The sequence below is a fragment of the Bidens hawaiensis genome, unplaced genomic scaffold, assembly GCF_021521415.1.
Source record: "Bidens hawaiensis isolate Kalapana, Puna unplaced genomic scaffold, B.hawaiensis_p1.1 tig00008029_1, whole genome shotgun sequence".
Taxonomy (NCBI): Eukaryota; Viridiplantae; Streptophyta; class Magnoliopsida; order Asterales; family Asteraceae; genus Bidens; species Bidens hawaiensis.
Window position 1 is genome coordinate 604,372 of NW_027491562.1, and position 24,664 is coordinate 629,035.

Below are 24,664 nucleotides of genomic sequence, written 5' to 3' on the forward strand. Positions count from 1 at the left end.
AGTTATTCTACAAAGAGTGACAAAAATGAGAAGTGTGAGAAGCCATAAATAATTGACATAAGTCAAGTGGGGACCAAAAGAAAAAGGGTATATGGGTAATTGTACACATTTTCTCTCTCCACATGCAAGACACATGTTAATACCCCCAATATTTTAGAACGTTTATAACTTTTTCGTATGATATTTTTTTTTTAAAAATATCATCATAATAACAAACGTTTTTTTATCTTTAATATGAGTATGATTTTTGTTATATAAAATTTAAAACAAAAATCACGTCATTGTGTCTTTTCGCACACCATTGTGTCATTTTGCTTATCATTGTGTCTTTTCGCACACCATTGTGTCTTTTTTCGTCATTATGTCTTTTCGCTTATCGTTGTGTCTTTTTTCGTCATTGTGTCTTTTTTCGCACACCATTGTGTATTTTTTCGTCATTGTGTCTTTTCACACACCATTGTGTATCTTATCATTGTGTCTTTTTTCGTCATTGTGTCTTTTTGCACACCATTGTGTCTTTTCGCTTATCATTGTGTCTTTTTTCGTCATTGTGTCTTTTCGCTTCTCATTGTGTCTTTTTTCGTCATTGTGTCTTTTCGCACACCATTGTCTTTTTTCGTCATTGTGTTTTTTCGCTTATCATTGTGTCTTTTTTCGTCACTGTGTCTTTTTTCGCACACCATTGTGTCTTTTCGCACACCATTGTGTCTTTTTTCGTCATTGTGTCTTTTTTTCGTCATTGTGTATTTTCGCACACCATTGTGTATTTTCGCTTTTCATTGTGTCTTTATTCGTCATTGTGTCTTTTCGCACACAATTGTGTCTTTTTATCTAATACATAAAACACAATGCTTAATACATGTTACACAATAACTTGAAACGTAAACACAATGGTGAATACGTATAACATAATGACCTAAAACGTAAGACACAATGGTGAATACGTTTAACACAATGACCTAAAACGTAAGACACAATGGTGAATACGCATTACACAATGACTTGAAACGTAAAATACAATGGAAACAACATATTACACAATGACACAATAAACAAAAAAAAACACAATTAAAAAAACCCATTAATTTTTTTTATTTTTATATAACAATATGATACTCATATTAAAGATAAAAAAGCGTTTATTATTATGGTGATTTAAAAAAAAAATAATGTCGTATGAAATAGTTATGGACATTTTAAAATGATGGGGGAATTGACATGTGTCATGCATGTGGAGAGAGAAAGTCAACAAAGATGAGTTATTACCTTAATGCCCTTTTCGTCAATTTTTATTTATTAAATTAATCTCAGCCATTCAAATCTAAAATCAATGGATTGGATTCCTTCTCACCCTTCTCATTTTTGTTGTCCTTTGTATTTTAACTTTACCCTAATATTTGTAGTAGATTATTATTCTATATCGAATTGTCATCTTTTGTACTATAAAATATTTTATAGAATGTTAAAATTTATAAACTTTGACTAGCAAGAAATTAGATAAGAAAACTTACAAACAAAAAAAAGTGGATTTTTAAACCACTATATCCAAAACAATTTAAACTTTCGATTCTTATAAACAATCTATAGATAAGAAAGCCGAAGAACATCATCGAAAATCGTATCCTTTCTGTCCTTGATCTTCCGAAACACCATCACGTTTCTATATCTAGAAATCATCCGCCAAGGTGAAACAAATAGCCTCGATCAAATTTTTACCCAAAGGCTTCAATTTAACAAAGCCGGTCCAATCCAAGATCACATTAGGATTCATAAGCTTATTTACAATTCCAACCACCCCAACCCAAATCTTGACAGATAAACCTCTCACTAGTTCACATTTTAAAAAATATATTTTTTTTGAAAAGTATACTATAGATTCAAGAAATTTTATTAACAGTCGAAATTACATAATTTGCCGTTCGGAAAAAAAATTACATAATCCATCATTCTCAAAATTCTATTTACTCATCTTAAATATATATAAACGAAACTTTTAAAAGCTCTCTAGTTGCTTCTTATATTGTCTCAAGGCATCAGATTGCTTTATTTGTAAATTGAGGCTTTTCATGCATTGACTGAACTTCACCGGAATGCGTCTTACCAAACCCCGTTAGCCCATAAACGAGTTAAAATGTCTCATTATATTAAAAATTAATCTCACCAAATATTTTATATGAATATCCTATAAAATAGAGAGATTAAAAATTAGTATTGGATTTAAAAAAAAAAAGATTATTTATAATTAAGAAACAATTTTATAGTAAAAAAATAAACGGATCATGGGTTTCACCAAACACGGGTAACTTTTAAATCAGGTTATAACATCTAACTTATTTGTGAAACTTTCTCATCATCAAACTCTGAGTATATTATTAACTTTCTTACAATAAATAAAATTAAAATTTTAAAAAAATATATAAATATTAAAAACGAATAATATAAAATAACTCGGGTAATACGGGGAATAAAAGCTAATATCTTTTATAATATATGAAACGCATTTAACTAATAGCTAAACAATTTTTAATTATTTAGCTATAAAAGCAATAGATGACAAAACCCATATAGACCAAATTTCTTACCTTTTACAAAAGCCGCTCTAAGAAATAAATGAAAAACAGTCAGCGTAGATTAAGAAAAGCCTACTAAAATCAAATTAATTTAAAACATATATGATTGCTTTAACTTTAAAATAATTATATATACATGTTTAATATTTAGGTAGCGTTTGGTATGCAGGAATGACATGAGAAATGAAATAATTCATTACGTGGGAATGAAAAAGGTGTTGTTTGTTGCTCAATGAAATGGAATCATCAATTACACATAGAATCTAATTCCATCAAAACCATTCCTTCCCACCCCCTTCTTTTTTTTTTCATTCCATTCATCCCTCACCATACTTTCTCAACACCACCATGACCTAACAATAACCACCACCACTACCATCGCCACCACCACCACTGACCGCCATCGCCGCCGCCGTCGCCACCACCTCCGCCACCGCCACCTTACCACCAGTGCTACCACCGTCACCTGACCATAACCGCCACCATCACTATCGCTGCCTAACTACCACCTCCGTCGTCGCCACCCTACCATCGCCATCACTACCAATGCTACCACCGCCACCCCACCACCACCACCATTTTCGCCGTTGGAGCTACCATCATCATCGCCATTTCAGTTTTTTTTTTGTAAAACAATAAATATTTTTTGAGATGGAGTGTTTTTATTATTTCTGTTTCATTCATACAATTTTTTTTGGATACCAAACAACATAAAGTATTTATTCATTTCATTTCCATAGGTTAACTGAAAAAGACAAAGGAATGGTAATGATCCATTTTATTCCCTTGTTCATTCTATTCTTTCTCTCATTCCATTCCCTCTTCATTCCTTTACTTTCAGCCAAACATACCTTATACTTATTTTAAAAAATCACGGTCAAATTGTTTGAAAATTTGTTTATGCATGCTAAAGATTAATGAGAATGTGAGATATAGATACTTATTTTTTTATTTTCAAACTGTAAATATTTATAAACAAGTTAGCAAAAACCAACCTACAACCTCTAATGCACAGGGACGGCAGGGAGGTTAGGATACCGGTCCCGGGGACGAAAACACGTCGGAAACGCGTTAGAAACGTTTCTTGAACGAACCCATTAAATGGAGACGGTCAACAAACGATTCCGGGACGTATCCGATGAATTCCGGCGCCACATAGGGTATTCCGGCGAAGAATTCCGACGCCGGAAAACCGATGAAGAAGATGGAAGAAGAAGAAGAGGCGGTTGGATATTTTTTAAAGTGTTTTAGGTTAAATTATAAGTTTAGGTTTAAACATTAAACCCCTTGATCTTTCAATTGTTTGCATCTAGTCCCTAACTTTGTTAACATTTGCATAAATAGTATTAAATTAGGTTATGCATTTCAACATTTAACTCTCACTATCTATACTAGTTTACATTTGGTCATCAACTTGTAATTTTATACATAAAATGTTTAAATGACATTATATATAATAAAAATTATATATTTATTTATTTGTTATTAATAATGAATTATCTATGTAATATATATTTTTATTTTTTTATAATTTTTTTGCCACATCTTTGCCGTACCCGTATCTTGGATTTTTGATTTATGGGTTTTCCCGTACCCGTTCCCCGGTCCCGTATCCGTTCCCGTGCTACATAGCCTACAACAACAAAAAAACGCACCCCTCTATAAAAACCCGGAGAGAAGTCCCACGACAAGCACTTATATTAAATCGAATCACATCCCTTAGTCCAATTTATAGACCAATACGTTGACCTATACTTGAACAGTTGAACCACAAAAAAAACCAAAAACTTGATTTAAGATCACCTATGATGTCTTCGACTTTAATCTCGTTGCTTTGGAAAAGTCTTTCATTCCAAGACTTCCAATTTCTTTAACAAGCTATGATTATGATCTTGTGAAAAACAATCTTCTTGCTATCCTTCAAGTCCGAACTGCAGTGAAGCTCCAACATGTCTTTAACTGAAAAAGCTAAGATAAAAATGACCTTACACCACGAGCTAGCAAAGTCCCACACTCTTGAGGCCACTAAGCACCCCGTGAAACATGATTAGTTGGCTCGATTTCCAAGTCACAAAGCCTAAACATAACCCAAATATTCCTCCTTTCCAAAGCCACTTGGATAGGCATCTTACCCATTTATGCCCTCCAAACGTGAATATTGAATTTAATCAGAACCAATTTACTCTGCTTTATAATCGAGTTGTTATAATTGTTCCTGTATAGATCAAGGAGGTTCTTGACCGACCTAACCAGAAAAGGCCTAGTGGAGTCTATCTCCAATCGATGCAATTCGTATGCCAACGTTCTACTAACGTAATAGATAGGCGTTTGGATATTTTTCTATCTATTAGTGTCACACCCCAACCGACGGCGGAAATGCCGGGGCGTGAACTGATTGCCCACAGCTCTCAAGGTACTATTATGCAATACTAAAAGTGTCAATATCTATTAAATTTTATTAAATAGTCAAGTACATCAAACTCATAAATAAACAAGTAAAATAAACATCCAAAATTAAATTCTTGTATCTTCTTCTCTAACATGCATCCTAAGTTGCTTCAAACAATCTTGATACCCATCACATCACACGACAACCTGCATATGCGTTAAAAATACAATAGATTTGTCAACACAAGGTTGAATGAGTATAACACTAGATTTGAGACACTATTATAATAATAATAAGTAAAAGTGCAAACTGTTCCTGTGAGATATACAGCTAAGCCATAACACATAGCAATAAAACAAACCATAAAGAAAGCGCTCAACCAATCCATATAAATGGACATTGGTTACCAAGCAAGGACTAAACCTTTCCCATAAAAATGGACATCGGTTGCCGAAGTAAGCAATAGCGTTCAAATAAAGCAAGCAAATAGCAAGTTAGGTAAACTGATAAACACACAAGGATAGACAGTTGCGGTTGGATACTGTATATAACAGAAAATATCTATGAACACATATGTCCCCAAAACGGTTAAAAATAAGTAAAAGAAGGGGAGTGAAATACTCATCTTAGAGATTAAGCAAGAGATAATGATTAAATTAGAAACCGGTGAGAACGGAAGCAAACAAGGGTCACGCTCTTCGGAAATTACCGACGAGAAATCCTCTAGTGATGACTATACACGAGTTAATTATAACCACTTGCAGACGGAACGAAGAAGCTCAAGAACATGATACAACAGATCTTTATAACGCAATTAGACATAGGGGTAATGTTGGCGCTGCTATAAGGGTTCTATCAGAGCGTTTAATTGAATTATTATGATCGATTTAATGTGTATCAATAAACGGGTTAAAGACGGTAATAATACAATCAATTGGTGTCGTTGTTGATCTTGTTTACTAATCAATTACGTTGGTGAGGTCGATTAAGGTAAGAAGACTAATTTACATAGATCAATTCCATGTTAGACGCGAAGATTAAGGCGCAAGATACGTAACGGGCCACGAGTAGGGTTATTGGATCATGAATACGGGTTAGGGGATGGGTTATTGGGTTAATTGAATTATAAAATCAAATTTTTGCACTTTGGTCCTTGAAGATTTCATGTGGATACAAAATAAGGTAATAGTTTTAGTCTAGGGTGATTATTGTCATTATTAGAAAGTAATAATTATATATTATATAAATAATTAATCAATAATATAATAATAGTTAAGTAACTCGATAAACGTGATAAAAATTTTTGAACATCGAAGTAGATCGGGTATTTAATTAAAATAAAAATTTGAAATTTCCGAGTTGTTACAATCTCCCATACTTTAGGGAATTTCGTACCGAAATTAACTAATGCTATAGCAACACCATTAAATTTTGAGAAAAAGAAAATCTTAAGTATAATTCAAATATTTATCATAACAAAGGACTTTGGATAGTCAAAACAACGCTCTAAATGGAAATCCGATAAGGGCACTTATATAGAGGATGTACCAGCGGCGTATTCACCATGTCCATATCATCTTTACATTTGTACCATTATCCCAACTACTTTCAATTCTATATTATGACACACAATCTTATGCGCCATGATTTCCATGCGAGGACTTCGATAATTATGTTCTGGACCATAATTATTTAGATCGTCGGATGGTCCACATGATTCTTCTAACCGTGTGGGTTTACAAAACGTTTGAAAATATAATTTTTAAGAATAGAATTCCTTTAGGGAAAGGATTTTTAAGTGTGACGTCTTTAAATAGACAAAAGTTTATAGTTTGGTTATTTAAAATGGAGAATTTTATAAAACAACCCTTGGATAATTTTAAACTTTACTCGAGGGGCATAATAATATAAAGTCTTAATTTGTACTTCAATAATTCATAGAAACGTTAATTCAAAATTTATTAAATAGTCGATATAGAGCAGAAAAGTCAAATTCAAGTAAGATAGAATACGACAAGCGGCAAGTCTTCTAGTAGCTTGAAATTGAATCTTCAGTCGCGCGTGACTTAGAACCTTGAATCTTGAGCATCTTGAGTGATTTGATCCATAAGAGCTTGAGTAGTCGAGGTAGATTGATTCGACATTGCTTGAATAACTTGAGCGTGAGTGGTTTGCAAGAGGGTGGTTTGATTAGATTAGGTTTGGTAAACTTGAGCTTGCGGGTGTGAAACTCGGTAAGCTTGGGTTATGTATGGTAGGCCTTGATTGATGGGAGGAGCTTGAAGGACGTGGGATCGATAGGTTTGGACTTGGTGGGTAATGTAGTAGGGTGTAACTATACTTTGAACTTGATTGACATGGATAATCTGAGGGCACATATCATGATGATGATTAGGGTCTCCTGAATGGTAGCAAGCACGGGTAGTGGCATCAGATTGAGCATGAGGGATAGACTGTTGCAGGAGGGCTTGTGCATTAGGCGGTGTAGGGCATGTATTTGCAAGGATGCTCAAAGCAGTTACATTGGGCGCAAAACAACATGAGGATTTAGTCGAATGACGAAAGTTACTAGTGGGACATAACAAGTGAATACCGATGGAGAGTTTCTTGCTCGGGATACTTTGATTTTGTCAAGGTTGATAATTGATTTGATTAACAGCATAATTTTTATGATTAGACTTGCGCTTGTTGTTGTCGTTGTTGTTGTTGTTGTTGCGATGATGAGTAGGGGTAAATAGATTAATATTTCAATCAAGGAAACTAATGAACAATTTTGAATTTTTTGTATTAATGTTTTGAATTTGAGTTTATATTTTAGAGGTTACAGTAGTTAATTCCTTGGCTATACACGCGGTGGTCATGAGAACCAGACGATTGATGTCGAGGACGACAGTGGTTATTTAGGCGAGACATTCTACGAGGACCAAAAATAAAGATTTACAAGATGGATGATAAGTTGAGGAAAACATTCAAATAATAAAATGTTTAATTGTTTCATAAGTGAGGGATTCGTGTCATATCATGAGAAATAAAAATAAAATTTTATAAAGTAAGGGGGCACATAGCGTAAATAGTTATTAGGTGATGTAGTCATTATGATTAATGTGCGGTGACTACCTGAGGAGATAGATCAGTTTAAAAATTAATTTTTTTAATTAATTTAACTTTGAGATAAACTAACGAAACATAAATTGTGTGTTGGCTTCCCATGAGCTTTCCATGGCAGTTTGAATGGCCCAACGAAACTAACGAATAAAAGCAACTGAGTTGGACAGCCCATGAGCGTTACATGGCATTTTGATTGTCCCAACTAATTAATGAATTAACAATACAATATATTTGTCGACCCAATGAGCGTTACATGGCGTTTTAACCGACCAAACTTAATAATGAACAAACGAGAGAAATATGAGTAGTTGGAGCATCCCGTGAACCACCACGTTTGATGAACTCCAACAAAAACATAAAACAAACAGAGAAATGGATAGTAGGAGTGCGCATGGGTTCCATTGAATTTTCATTCAACTAACCATTTAAATAACAAAACACAATAATCGGAAAAAACGAGTTTAGCCACGAACCACCGTGAATTCGGTTAAAAACCAACCTAAGGTGTCGGTCGTATGACAGTAGTGTTCCGCTTTGGCCGAGAGGAACTTGTCATGCTACCTATTCTTAAGATGAAGAAGTAAAAACAAAAGTAGGGAATTCTTAAGGAATTTCCCAATAACAAAAAGGCAATCTACTTTGATTTAAAATATTTACGAAAAATTTTCTTTGAAGGTTGAGGCATAGCCTTGAAGTTGTGTGTGTTTGTGCATAACAATACAAAAATAAATAATTAATTATCTAAGAAAGTTGTAAACAATTTTTTTTGAACACATAAGGCAAACAGATAAGCACATATGGGGTTCCTAATCATGTTACTAAGGCACCACTAACGACCTATCTTAAACCTTCGGCTCTGATACCAATCTGTCACACCCCAACCTACGGCGGAAATGCCGGGACGTGAACTGAATGCCCATAGCTCTCAAGTTACTATTATGCAATATTAAAAGTGTCAATATCTATTAAATTTTATTAAATAGTCAAGTACATCAAACTCATAAATAAACAAGTAAAATAAACATCCAAAATTAAATTCTTGTATCTTTATCTCTAACATGCATCCTAAGTTGCGTCAAACAATCTTGATAACCATCACATTACACGACAACCTGCATATACATTAAAATACAATAGATTTGTCAACACAATGTTGAGTGAGTATAACACCAGATTTGAGACACTATAATAATAAGTAAAAGTGCAAACTGTTCATTTGAGATATACAGCTAAGCCATAGCACATAACAATCAAACAAACCATAAAGAAAGGGCTCAACCAATCCATATAAATGGACATTGGTTACCAAGCAAGGACTAAACCGTTGTCATAAAAATGGACATCGGTTGCCGAAGTAAGCAATAACGTTAAAATAAAGCAAGTTAGGCAAACTGATAAACACACAAGGATAGACAGTTGCGGTTGGATACTATATATAATAGAAAATATCTATGAACACATATGTCCCCAAAACGGTTAAAAATAAGTAAAAGAAGGGGAGTGAAATACTCACCTTAGCGATTAAGCAAGAGATAATGATTAAATTAGAAACTGGTGAGAACGGTAGCAAACAAGGGTCACGCTCTTCGAAAATTACCGACGAGAAATCCTCTAGTGATGATTATACACGGGTTAATTATAACCACTTGTAGACGGAACGAAGAAGCTCAAGAACATGATACAACGTATCTTTATAACGCAATTAGACATAGGGGTAATGTTGGCGCTGCTATAAGGGTTCTATCAGAGCGTTTAATTGAATTGTTATGATTGATTTAATTGGTATCAATAAACGGGTTAAAGACGGTAATAATACAATCAATTGGTTTCGTTGTTGATCTTGTTTACTAATCAATTACGCCGGTGAGGTCGATTAAGGTAAGAAGATTAATTTACATAGAGCAATTCCATGTTAGACGCGAAGATTAAGGCGCAAGATACGTAAACAAGTCACAGGTAGGATTATTGGATCATGAATACGGGTTAGGGGATGGGTTATTGGGTTAACTGAATTATAAAATCAGATTTTTGCACTTTGGTCCTTGAAGATTTCAGGTGGATACAAAATAAGGTAATAGTTTAGTCTAGGGTGATTATTGTCATTACTAGAAAGTTATAATTATATATTATATAAATAATTAAACAATAATATAATAATAGTTAAGTAACTCGATAAACGCGATAAAATTTTCCGAACATCGAAATAGATCGGGTATTTATTTTATCACCCCCGACCAAAGGCGGAACATGCCGGGGCGTAACGTAATGATTGGACAGTAGCTCGGAAGACACTAATTAAAGTGAATAATTATTTAATTCATTAATATCAAAACAAATACACAAATTCAGTAAACAGAACAATTACATCATGTTTTGTATTTTGAATAATATCCTCAGGTAAAACTAATTTCTTCGATCTTGAACATTGTAAATTACTTGTACCTGTAGCATGTATAAAAATAAAGTTTGTCAACACGAATGTTGGTGAGAGTACATAAGTTTTAGTTGAGATATATATATAGATAAATCACAATTCATATTTAAATGATGAGTATTACAATTCTTATGAAAATGTAAACAACTAAATAGATGTGGATCCATTCTTATTGATACAAAATCAATGTACTTGGGTAAATGTATGATTATACTAGATGAGGATAGATGATGATGAGATACCAACCACCAAACATAAAGTAAACAATTAAGCACATAGAGCATTATCATAGAGCATGCAATAATCACACATAAACATATATTGAATTGTGTTTTGAATAGATGTGAAAAAATGAGTAATTCAAATAGGGTATACATGCCACCCTCAAAATTTAAAAGATGAAAAGGGGGGATATGTAAACTCACCTTAGTAAATAAGCAAGAGGAAATGACACGTCAAGTCACAAAAGAAAGATCAAGATCTCCAGGAAAATAATGACGAGATATCCTAAAAGAATAGTCACGGAAGTTAAAATATGAATTCCATCACGATCCTAAACTAGATAGAGGTTCGGGATTTATGACCTGGAGAGTTCTTTTGGAATTAAACATGATTTAGATTTATTATCAATTTTTATTACTTTTATTTAATGACGGTTTATCATAAATAACATTATTTTAATTATACAAAATCACATAAAGTAAATATTTATAAGGCTTTGGATAAATCATATAAAGAGATTTGTTTTAAATAATTATTTTAAGCTAAAAATACATTTGAAGTTTATATATATACTTATGATTAATAAAGATTTCATCTTAAGATTAACATTGCAAATAATTGATAATAAATAATAACACTGATATAAAATATGAACTTTTATAAAGTACTTGTTGATTAACGAGATTTCATTAAATATGAATTTTAGTTTAAAACTTCTTTTTTAAATGTACATATTAACTTAAAGTCATTTTCGAATATTAAAACCTTAAATAATCTATTAAAAATATACATACATACATACATACATACATACATACATACATATATTGATGGCTTTTAGCCGGAGTTCGAAAGAAAAATCGGTTTATATGTCGATTTAACAAAATAAGTTTTATTTGATATTTACTACTAACCATTATGAATTATAACCTTCTAAAATCAATAAAACCATTAAAAGAAAAATAATTTCCAAAAAAAAAGGGGATGGCCGGGACTCGAACCCACGCCAATGGGAGGCCTAAGGAGTTAAACGAACACCAACAACCAACTGGTCTAGGATGGTATTTCTTTTATGTGTTAGAATAAACATTTATAAACAAATCAGCCCTAAACCCCCAAATTTCATAAGAACCCTAAACATTCAATCCGTTAATCTGATACGTTAATGCTTAATAAATGTTAGGGTTTCTGCAATACTGATGACGGCGAGAAAAAGCATGAACTTAATACCTATAATAGCGATGGATTGAGGTTGAATTTGCTACAACAGCCGGCGACCAAAATGGGATCCAGATGGACGTCTTGCAGGTCACGATTACAAAATTAACTATGGGGGTTTGAACGACGATGGAATGAGGATGGTGTGTGTCCATTTAATTGCACAATGGACAAGTATTTATAGGGTTTCGGGGTAAACAGGGTCGCGGTTAGTGATGCCGATAAATCAGTGATTACAGGCTGTAATGTGCATAATTAGAGTATGCTTGGACGCGTAAATTAACGATTGACGTGTATATATGACCAAATCCCGTGATTTACGCCTTAATCCGTGGATCATGAAGCAAAAAAAGGGGGGATTGCTGTCGACGGGGAAGGAGGGAGAGATGGAAAAGGTTTGGGTAATTTTGTAATATAGTCCCTGGTCTATAGGTGTGGCTTCAAAAGTGGTAATAAGTTAGTTAGAGGGGGGTATTATAGCATATATTTATAGTTATTATTAATAAATAAATAAACGAAATATATATCGTTAAACGAGGGCGGGAATTTATTTAGTAACGACCGTTCGAATAATAAATGAGACAAAAGAAAAAAAAATGGGTCGGGTTTCGGATTTGAAAAGTAACGAATGTTACAGGATTCACAAATTTTAGAAATTTCGTCCCGAAATTAAATAAAACATAACATAAAGAAAAAAGTAAGGTTTAAGAAAGAAATAATTTTTTTTATAAAAAAAAATAACACAGTCTTCAGGTGACCCAAATAACTCTACAAACGAAAGGCATGATAAGGACACTTATATATAGGATGTACCAGCGGCGTATCCACCATGCCCTTATCACATCGATATTTGTACCGTTAGCCAAAATCACCCTGGGTTCCGAGGTATGCCACACAACCGTATTAACCATGAGTTCCATGCGAGGATTTTGATAATTATGCGTGCACTCATAATTATTTAGATCGTCGCATAATGCACATGGTTCGCCCCGTTGTGCGTGTGTGAAAACATGGGTAAAATAAAACTTCATTTTTTTATATTTAAATAGAATCATCTGATTGAGAGCAATGAACATATATATAAATAAGGGAAATTTAATGATCATAAATAACTAGTAAAATAAAAAAATGACGAAATTGTTGAAATTAACCATCGAGAGTAATAACAACAAAATGAAATAAACAGATAGAGGAAAAATTTTAAAATTATATAAGTATCTTACACATACGATGTAGAGAAAATACTTGAGATGACGAGAAAATTCACGTAATAATAAATAGGTTCACACAACAAACAAATCACATGACTTATGAGTATAATAATAGATAAGGTTTGAAACAAAGATTATAAAATCGATGAGATGAGATAAGAGTACCATGAGGATGAGGTGAGTTTGGAGGGTTTGGGTAGCCATGTATTAAAATATCGAAATAAAATTTGTATATGTGACTCCTATTAGATAACTATGTACAACACATGTTCATAGTCCCAATTTCCAACACGTTTGTAGGAAATCGGTCATAGGTCGTTTATGATACAAATACGGTACTATTAGATAACTATGCACATTACCATGCACATAGTCTCGGTAATTAACCGGTCATAGACCACTTAAATCATGATAATGAATTGTGTAATAATAAATAGTGCACTAAATGACAAAATAGGAATAAATGAGTGATTGAACACCATTATAAATAGCCATAATTCTCATTCATAACAAAACTGGAGATTTAATGAAGTCAAAACATTATATTTAAATGAAAAGAATTAAATAAAGGAAACGTCTTTGCGTAGCATGTATTCATAAAGGGTTAGGCCATATGTAGTGGGCGATGGATTGGGGCGAGGAATGGGCGACAGGGGCTACAACACCGCCCCCGTGGGCGATTTTTGGGGCTATTTGGGCGGGGGCGGATTGTTCTTGTCGCTGGAGATGTATATGTATGTATATGTGGTGTGTGTGTATTGTATGTATGTATATATATTTATATTATTATTATTATTATATATGTTTGTGTGTGGTATATATATATATGTATATATATTAGCCTACAACACCATTACACCCCAAAAACAAATTCCCACCCCTTCCTGATTGGGCGCCACATGGCGCAATTCGCCCCCAATTGTAGCCCCTCCACTACCATAGCCTTAGGCTTAGACTTGGGAACCGTTGATGTAACACACTTTCCCTTGAGTAGCTTGGTCACTTGAGGTTGGTTGATTGGGATTTGGTTGACTTGAATTGGTTGGGCTTGAATTGCTTGGATGGGTTGAGCTTGGATTGGTTGAAGTTGATTTACTTGGGCTTGGTAGGCTTGATATTGAGCGGTTTGGGTTGGATAGGATTGAATTTGGTTCATGTGTGCGAGTCTTGGGCATGCATTGCGATTATGGTTAGGGTCTCCACAATTGTAGCAAGCTCTAATAGTTGAGGGTGCTTGAGTAAACGGTTGAGCATACGGTAAAGTTTGGGGTTGGGTAAGAGGTGAGGTAAATGGTTGCATCATGAGTTGGTTGCGTTCACGACATGTGGTAAAGAGGTGACCAAATCGATTGCAATGGGTGCATTGTCGACACTTGAGGTTAGGCTAATGGTGAAAGTTACACGTATCACATAATGGGTGGGGTCCTGTGTAGGGCTTCTTGGTGGGTTGGGCTTTTGATTGGGCCAAGACATAGTTTTGGGAAATTGACTTTCTTTTATTGTTGCGGTAGTGGGGAGAGTTGTTGTTGTTGTACATGAAGGTTTCGGGCTTAGAAGACTCGGGTTTGGGAGATTCAGGCTTGGGTTCTTTGGTGGGCTCGGATGTAGGCTTATCATTGAGCTTCTTGGAATTTTTCCGCGTCAAGGTCCCGGCCTTAACGTGGTTTTCGGTGAGGGTACCGGCTAAGGTGATGGCATTATGGAGGGTTTGAGGGTCACGACTCAGGATGGAATCTTGGATTTGCATAGGCAAACCCGAGATGTACTTGTCAGTTGAACGTTCAAGGGGAGTGACCATGTGAGGGATAAGAAGGCTCAGTTCATGGAAACGATCGTTGTAGATGGCGTCATTCCCACTTTCTTGTTTCAACTTCCAAAACTCCTCTTCCAACTTCTGAAGCTCATGTTTCGGGAAAAACTTCTTGAGCATGAGTTTCTTGAGGTCATCTCATGGCAAAGCCAAGGCAACCTCGGCGCCAAGCGTGCGCTTCTCACCGTTCCACCAATTGAGGGAATTCTTCTTGAGCATGCTCGAGGCATAAGTGGTTTTCTTGTCATCAGGACATTCACAGTGGAGGAATATGCTCTCCATTTCTTCAAACCATTGGAGGAGAATGGTAGCATCGTCGATACCGAAGTATTCTGGCGGGTTGGCACTCTTGAATTGTTTGAGGGGGTAAGAAATTGGGTTCGGAGTTGTGGATGATGAAGAAGCATTCACAGTTTGGAGTTGAGAGATGATTGTTGGGAGGGCTTCCACGATTCCTTTAGCGATGAGGGATGACAGGTTACGGCCTGAGTTGCTGGTGCGACGGTTACGGTTGATAAGGCGGGAAGAAGACATGCTACAATGACGACACATGAAGAGTTTATTATGTTTTGGAAAAAAAAGGAAGTTTGTATAACTATGTGAAATTTCGAGTTTTGTGAAAATTCATGAGAATACAAGATAAAATTTTTAATAACCTTAACTTAGAGTATTGATGAAATTGATAATTTGAAAAAAAAAATCCATTCTTAACAAAATAAAAATAAAATTTAAACAAAAATCTCATCGTTGATTTAAGAGTGTGATCGACACATGACCACGTTTGATAAAATGAGGGTAGCAGATTCGGGTACGTTTGGTGTGATATGCTTTGGCCTAATAAGTTCCACACCCTTACCGAACACTCCAGGAAGGCAACCAGGTCTCGCGGTTGATTGATATTTATGCGCATTGCATTTCCTTAGGCTCGCAAGCCTTGGTGTCAAGGGTTCGGTAAACAAGTGCGTCCCTCTTACGGTTACTACATATCCGTCCCACGAATCATCCTCAAGGAGGGAGAGTGAAAAATGCGGGATTTCTTAAGGAATTTCTCTTTTTTTTTAAATCGTCCTAAAGTTTTGAAAACAATTTTGAGAGTGAGGCATAGCCTCGGATTAAGTGTGTGATTTTGTGTACGGGAATAATATTAAATCATCAAATACTATTTAAGCTACTTCAATCAATAACATAATTCAGAGTGCAAACACGTAAAGACATATCACGTAAAGGGACCCTAAGCATGCTACTAGGTCGTTATATCTAACCACTTATCTTATAGCCTTCAGCTCTGAAACCAATCTGTCACACCCCGACCAAAGGCGGAACATGCCGGGGCGTAACGTATTGATTGGACAGTAGCTCGGAAGTCACTAATTAAAGTGACAATAATTATTTAATACACAAATTCAGTAAACAGAACAATTACATCATGTTTTGTATTTTAAATAATATCCTCAGGTAAAACTAATTTCTTCGATCTTGAACATTGTAAATTACTTGTACCTGTAGCATGTATAAAAATAAAGTTTGTCAACACGAATGTTGGTGAGGGTACATAAGTTTTAGTTGAGATATATATATAGATAAATCACAATTCATATGTAAATGATGAGTATTACAATTCTTATGAAAATGTAAACAACTAAATAGATGTGGACCCGTTCTTATTGATACAAAATCAATGTACTTGGGTAAATATATGATCATACTAGATGAGGATAGATGAGGATGAGATACCCACCACCAAACATAAAGTAAACAATTAAGCACATAGAGCATTATCATAGAGCATGCAATAATCACACATAAACATATATTGAATTGTGTTTTGAATAGATGTGGAAAAATGAGTAATTCAAATAGGGTATACATGCCACCCCCAAAATTTAAAAGATGAAAAAGGGGGATATGTAAACTCATCTTAGTAAATAAGCAAGAGGAAATGACACGTCTAGTCACAAAAGAAAGATCAAGATCTCCGGGAAAACAATGACGAGATATCCTAAAAGAATAGTCACGGAAGTTAAAATATGAATTCCATCACGATCCTAAACTAGATAGAGGTTCGGGATTTATGACCTGGAGAGTTCTTTTGGAATTAAACATGATTTAGATTTATTATCAATTTTTTATTACTTTTATTTAATGACGGTTTATCATAAATAACATTATTTTAATTATACAAAATCACATAAAGTAAATATTTATAAGGCTTTGGATAAATCAAATAAAGAGATTTGTTTTAAATAATTATTTTAAGCTAAAAATACATTTGAAGTTTATATATATACTTATGATTAATAAAGATTTCATTTTAAGATTAAAATTGCGAATAATTGATAATAAATAATAACACCGATATAAAATATGAACTTTTATAAAGTACTTGTTGATTAACGAGATTTCATTAAATATGAATTTTAGTTTAAAACTTCTTTTTAAATGTACATATTAACTTAAAGTCCTTTTCGAATATTAAAACCTTAAATAATCTCTTAAAATATACATACATACATACATAAATATATTGATGGCTTTTAGCCGGAGTTCGAAAGAAAAGATCGGTTTATATGTCGGTTTAACAAAATAAGTTTTATTTGATATTTACTACTAACCATTATGAATTATAACCTTCTAAAATCAATAAAACCATTAAAAGAAAAATAATTTCCAAAAAAGGGGCTGGCCGGGACTCGAACCCGCGCCAGTGGGAGGCCTAAGGAGTTAAATGCACACCAGCAACCAACAGGTCTAGGATGGTATTTCGTTTATGTGTTAGAATAAACATTTATAAACAAATCAGCCCTAAACTCCCAAATTTCATAAGAACCCTAAACATTCAATCCGTTAAGCTGATACGTTAATGCTTAATACATGATAGGTTTTCTGCAATACTTATGACGACAAGCAAAAGCACGAATTTAATACCTATAATAGCGATGGATTAAGGTTGAATCTGCTACAACATCCGGCGGCCAAAACGGGATCTAGATGGACGTCTTGCAGGTCACGATTACACAATTAACAATGGGGGTTTGAACGGCGATGGAATGAGGATGGTGTGTGTCCATTTAATTGCACAATGGACAAGTATTTATAGGGTTTCGGGGTCAATAGGGTCGCGGTTAGTGATGCCGATAAATCAGTGATTACAGGCTGTAATGTGCATAATTAGAGTATGCTTGGACGCGTAAATTAATGATTGACGTGTATTTATGACCAAATCCCGTGATTTACGCCTTAATCCATGGATCATGAAGCAAAAAAGGGGGGGGGGGGGTGTTGTCGACGGGGAAGGAGGGAGAGAGGGAAAAGGTTTTGCGTAATTTTGCAATATAGTCCCTGGTCTATAGGTGTGGCTTCAAAAGTAGTAATAAGTTAGTGAGGGGGGGGGGGGGGGTATTATAGAATATATTTATAGTTATTATTAATAAATAAATAAATGAAATATATATCTTTAAACAAGGGCGGGAATTTATTTAGTAACGACCGTTCGAATAATAAATGAGACAAAAGAAAAAAAACGGGTCGGGTCTCAGATTTGAAAAGTAACGAATGTTACATATTTAAAATAATAATTTGAAATTTCCAAGTTGTTACAGTCTGTAGGACGGCCCCAATGGCGATATTCGATGCTGATAAGTATAGCGTCAAAGGCTCTCCCGCATGCGGTGCTGTTAGAGTAGGCAATTCTATCAAACATTTCTTAACTTCTAGAAATGCTTTTTCTGCTTCCGCAGTCCATCTGAAGTGTGCTTTCTTAAGACAATTCCTCAGGGTTGACACAAATGGGTAAGATTTGGCTGCGTGATTAGCCAAAAATCTATTCAGAGCCACAAGTCTTCCATTAAGAGTTTGTACCTCATTGAAGGAAGAAGGTGAAGGCATGCGGGCCGCTGCCTGAACCTTATTAGGGTTAGCTTTGAAGCCCACACCCATGACAATTACGCCCATAAATTTCTCTTCCTCCATCCTAAAGGAACACTTAATAGGATTGAGTTTCATGTTGATATTTCTCAGAGTCTCAAACGTTCCTCAATATCCCGAAGCATCTGATCTTCTTCAACACTCTTTATCACCAGATCATCCATATAGCTTTCAGATTTCACCCAATCTGACCCTTGAAGGCCTCGTCCATCAAACGTTGATATGTAGCACCCGCGTTTTTCAATCCAAAGGTCATCATTTTGTAACAGAATGTGCCTTAGTCTGTGTGAAATGCTGTTTTATCCTCGTCACCTGTCGCCATGCGGATCTAGTGATAACCTATGTATGCATCGAGGAAGCACTTAAACTTAAACGGAGCTACAACATCAACTTTGAGGTCAAAATCTGGTAGTGGGTAATAATCCTTTGGGCACGCCTTGTTCAGATCCTTGAAATCTATGCACATTCGCCATGTCCCGTTACTCTTGGGAACAATGACCGGGTTGGCAACCCACGTTTGGTACTGACTTTCGCGGATGATTCCAGCATGTAGAAGATCTTGAACTTGTTCGTTCATAGCTTTGGTCTAGTCAGGACCCATCTTGCGTTTCTTTTGGACAATTGGCGAGAACACTGGGTTCACCCGCAGCTTGTGCTCCGTAATCCTCCGCGGGACGCCAGTCATATCTTCGGGTTGCCAAGCAAAGATGTGTATTTTCTTTCTTAACAGTTGCTTCAAAAATGTCCTCACTATCTCAGAGATAGCGGGTCCAATCGTTATCGTTTGGTCCGGAAACTTCTTGTTCAGCACCCACTTTTCTGGCTCATTTCTCTAAACTTGCTTTGGTATCTTGCTAGGTTTTGAACTTTCCGTTGTCATGTAGTGACGGTTAATGCGGATGATTGCTACACCAGTGCGGGTCGGAACCCCTACTACGCCATGCGCTGTAGAAGGATGAGCATTGGAATCACCTATTGCTTCACTCCCTAAGATGATATCATGTTTTGATGTCGTCGGTAAGACAAAAAATTCAACATCTTCAATTCTTGAATGAGTTCCATCACTAAGTGTGACTGGATAAGATATTACCACTCGCGGGTGCATCACTTCACTCCCAAAACCATACACAGGTGCATGAATTGGCTTCAGCCTCACCTTTTCTTCCTCGTCAAGTTGTTCAAAACATTGTTCATACATTATGTCCGAAGTACTTCCCGTATCAAAGAAGATATAATGTGAACGATAATGACCTATGAGGGCAGTGATTATTAATGGATTTTTGTTGCAAGGTCCTCCTTTGACAGGCAGAAAAATTACAGGTTCATTCTTCCACTCCTCTTCATCAAATTCTCTCCTCTTCCCTCCAACCTTGTGTCCGCCTTGAATCATGTGAACATTCAGGTCCTTGTGTCCGCCTTTACCATACCTTTTTTTGACCAAATGTCCTAGTTTTCCAGACTTGACTGCCGATTAGATTTCACCTTTCAAAGCTACACTCTCGTCCGTGTTATGACCGATGCCATTATGAAATGAGCAATGTTTCTTAGGGTTGAGGAATAATCCTTTCATGAGTGGCTAAGGTTTTTTGAACTTCACGTTCTCAGTGGTAATGATTTCTGAGCGAGTTTTTGACAATGGAGTCTAATTGTTGGTGACTCGCGCTGAAGCACTTGCTTTGTTCTTGTTGCCTATCAGAGACCTTGCATCAAACTGTTTCGATGTATCTGCGAAAGGCTGAAGCCTTGACCAAATTGTTCATTTGGCCTATCTGTTCAGTCGCGGAGTTTGAAATTCTACTTTTGGAGTTTTTTTTGGGTTATCAGAACCCAAAGCCTTCTCCGTTCTTGCGAACAGTTTTGCCGCGAACATTATTTCGTCCCAAGTCTTAGGCATTCCATCTCTACCAGTTAAGGTGCGGATCAATTCATTACTCTTCACATTCTTGCGAAAGGCTCCTCTCAATATATCTTCGCTGATTCCTCCAATATTGAGACTCTCATTGTTAAACCAAGTAATGAAGTCTTCGATAGACTCATTGTTTCGTCTAACAACGTCCAATATCTTAGAAGGATCACGTGTGTGCTTCTTTTGCTGACTGAAATGTTGGGAGCATTTAGCCATCAAGTCGTCCCAATTATGAATTTGCCCATCCGGCAAGTTTTCAAACCACTCACATGTTGCCCCCGTTAACGTCAACGCAAACATGTTACACCAGTAGGGGAGGGTCCAAGCACTGACGCCTCCCACGACCACAAAGTTTAACAGGTAATCACTAGGATCAATCATCCCGTTGTACTTTCCCAAAGATGTAGGAATCTTTGCATTAACTGTGAACGGGGCTGTTGCGATGCGCGCGACAAATTTTGACTTCTCAGCAAAGGCTGCGGGACGATACGGTTTGGTGAAGTCTTCTTCCGCATCACTGTGGTATTCGGTATGGCTAACTACCGCACGCGGGCGACTAGTTCCCTCCCATCCATGAAGTCTGTTATCCCCACTGTAATAGCTGATAGCACTTGGACAGTATGACGGATCATAACTTTCAAATTCATCTCTGTAGGAGGGTGGGCGTATGACCATACGAGGATGATCATGCCTCCTCCTAACAAATTCATCTTCAGGAAACCCCTCAGTGTGCATGCTTTCACGCATCTGACTCCTCCTCACGGTTGTGGGAGGGAAAGAGATCTCCTGGGAGATTCGTCATAAGCCAAGGTACGGGCACAGATTCGCTCTTCACGAACCATGCGCTCGTACTCAGCAGAAACATTCTCCTGCTGGATACGAAACCATTCCTTAAGGGATAGGACTCCTCTAGCTCTGGAACTACGATGATGGGTTCTCACCGGCTCAGAATTGTCAGATCCGTCTTCCAAACCCAATTCCGTACGAGCCCGGCGAGTTTCCACCGTGACACGTCCTAAGTCACCTAGAGTAGGACCTGTAGGTGCTTCGATATCAGTAGTACGTCTATCAATTACAGAAGTTTCTGTCGACCCCTCAAGAAATTGACTCATATCGTTCGAACCAACAACCAACAAGAATTTTCAGAGTTCTAACACAAGCATGGATGGCGCCAATGAAAAAAAAAACAGAACTTAATCCTCTTATGGGTCTTAGATCCAATGAGTCCACAATCTCCAGGGTATGGCCAAGTACAAACCGACTAACGATATGAGCACAATCTCCAGGAGTCCAATGACAGTAACCTGCAAAACAAGCACCGTGAGCTCGTTATGGGAATGAAAAAGGGGGGGGGGAGGGTCTTCCCATAACCACCCTCCAACGTGAGAATGAGTACAATTTCCGGTGAAGATAAAGTACTTAAGTACTGAGAGTATAGAGTGAAAAGTGAATATGTTACCTCACGGAGATTGTGGGGGGGGGGGGGGGTATTTATAGCCGAAGAATGTGAGAATATTATTGGCCAAGCTGTACCATTCTAAAATATGCCCTTGTAACCGCCTAGTCACGTGTCCTCATGTAATAGGTTGAGCTATACATCCCATGTTCATGGTTATAACAACCTGGACACGTGTCCGTATATGATAGGACGAGATAAACCTAGCCATGTGCACAGTTGTAACAACTTGGCCAGGTGTCCTTCTTCTATTGGCTGAAGGGTCACGTGTTTCCCAAGAGAGGATCTTGGTAAATCTTTTTAGAATGAAGTTGGGTAATCACAGCTGTCCTATGACGTTGCCTTCTGGTCATCCTTGCGGGTGTAAATAGTACCCTGCGGATGTCTTCTGAAGGCGTCTAGATCCTCCCGCACATAGTCTCTAGGATATATAAATATTCTTCCTTTGTCTTGAGTTATGCAGGTGATTTATATGACCCGCGGGTGGCTTATGAGGGGATCCTCTCTGTCCCGCGGGTGGTACTTAAGGGTATTTGGATCTTTTTGGTACCCTACCTCTATAGTTTCAATTGTTGATTTTATTCATATTAGCACCAATGGGGGATGTCAAGGTGAGTAAAGTGAAATGAGCCGAGAAAACACCCTAACACCTTAGCCATCTCGTTAACCTCCGATCTCTCAACTCCACAACTGAAAAGTTTAGATTCCTCAAAGTTTGTTTTAAGCCCCAAACACATGTGAAAACACCTCAGGATCTTGGCCACATTTTTAAGATTGAATAGAGACTATTCTCCTAACAACATAGCATTGTCAGTGTGTAGAAGATGTGAAATGTAAGGCCCCCCTTTCAAAATATGAATACTTGTAAAGATATTAAGAAACACGCCTTTTAGATCATACAAGTTAACGCTTCCAACACAATAAGGAAGAGAAACGAAGAGATCTCATCCCTTTTGAGCATTGAAATTCAAAAAGTAGAGGACTTGTTCTCCAAAACCGAGGGTCTTGCCGATACAATACCCCGAACCTATTTGCATCAAAGAACAAGAAACCCCATTTGATCTAAAACAGAGATTAAGAAGTCGCAGTTTATTTTATCACAACCCTTCTGTAAGTCGATCTTGAAAAAGAAAAAAATTTAACAACTTTTTTCTAGCCCATGCAATAATTTCATTGACAATCAAAGGTCTGTCCCGAATGTCCGTGCCTTTTAAAAAACCGACTGCGTTTCCGAGTTCACCAACTTTAACACGGTTTTCAACTTAGCTAAAATTTTCTAAGTAACCTACCTGATAACCTCGACTAGGGTGATCGACCGATACTTGTTTAAAATAACCTGGTCCAAAACTTTGGGAACAAGACAATGAAAAAGGAACTACACCCGTGGTTTATAATCATTCCCTTTCATGAATAGAAGCCAATATCGCTAAAAAGTCTACCACAAAAAAATTGTCCCATAAGTGTTTCATGAACCGGAAATTAAACCCGTTCGGGCCCAGAGTATGATCCTTGTCGCACCCAAAATTTGTTGGATATCAAGCCTTAAAACTCACTGTCTTAACTCATAAAAAGAAATGACTAGATAACTTTCAAAAAGGTAAACTGAACAATTCTCAAATATGTATATAAAGAGATGTTTGATACATGCAGAAAGAAAAGAAAAGATAGATACTTTATTCATTCCATAGCTGGCTATATATAGCCGTACAAGAGAACGTGCAAATGCGGAAAATAAGGAATAAATACTACCTAATGACCATTTCTACCTATAGACTCAGTAAACATATGACCACATTTTTAACCATAGTGTATACCACTCTCCACATACACTTCCATGTAAACTGGTCAAACCAACTACCAAGTCTACTAAATTAAACTATTAAATAAAAGCAAATAAATACATGTCTTCAAACTCCAGTCATGCAGCTCACGTGATTCTTGAAGCCATGCTTATTCATGCACCCAAATAAGTAAACTCAAACCAATCTAAAATACTAACGACCCAACCCGATAAATAAACGATTAATTCTAACAAAAACCGCCTCTTTTAACTTTTCTTCGGTGAAAACCAAAGTTAATAACTTGGCATCCTCAGGCACAACCTTCATGTTAGAACTTATTAAATCGACTCGCCAATCAAACTGATCATCACTAAACCTTTTTCTAAAGAAGCCGAACGTTTCTTTCTTGATGAGTTTCGGTTTATCACACAAAGTTCCTCCTATATTTAGCAATGGAATAGAACTTTTTGTTTGCTTTTTTGTTGTTTACAACACCGCGAAAGTAAGCGGCGTTAACGACACCCATTACGTTGAGCGTTTTCTTAAATGTTTAGTTTTTATTTCGTCTAACTCCGCAAGGTCTTTCAAAGATTCGGTTCTCATCCACTAATCTTCCTCTTTGATAAGATCCCTAT

General features: G+C 36.2%; 1 protein-coding gene across 1 annotated transcript; it reads right to left on the reverse strand.

Moving 5' to 3' along the window:
- Window positions 1-18,975: 18,975 nt before the first annotated feature.
- LOC143636600 (uncharacterized) lies at window positions 18,976-19,463 on the reverse strand. The gene is made up of 2 exons (XM_077104161.1): window positions 19,249-19,463; window positions 18,976-19,168 (listed from the first exon to the last, which is right to left on the reverse strand). The coding sequence occupies exons 1-2, from the start codon at window positions 19,461-19,463 to the stop codon at window positions 18,976-18,978; spliced, it is 408 nt and encodes a 135-aa protein (XP_076960276.1).
- Window positions 19,464-24,664: the final 5,201 nt, after the last annotated feature.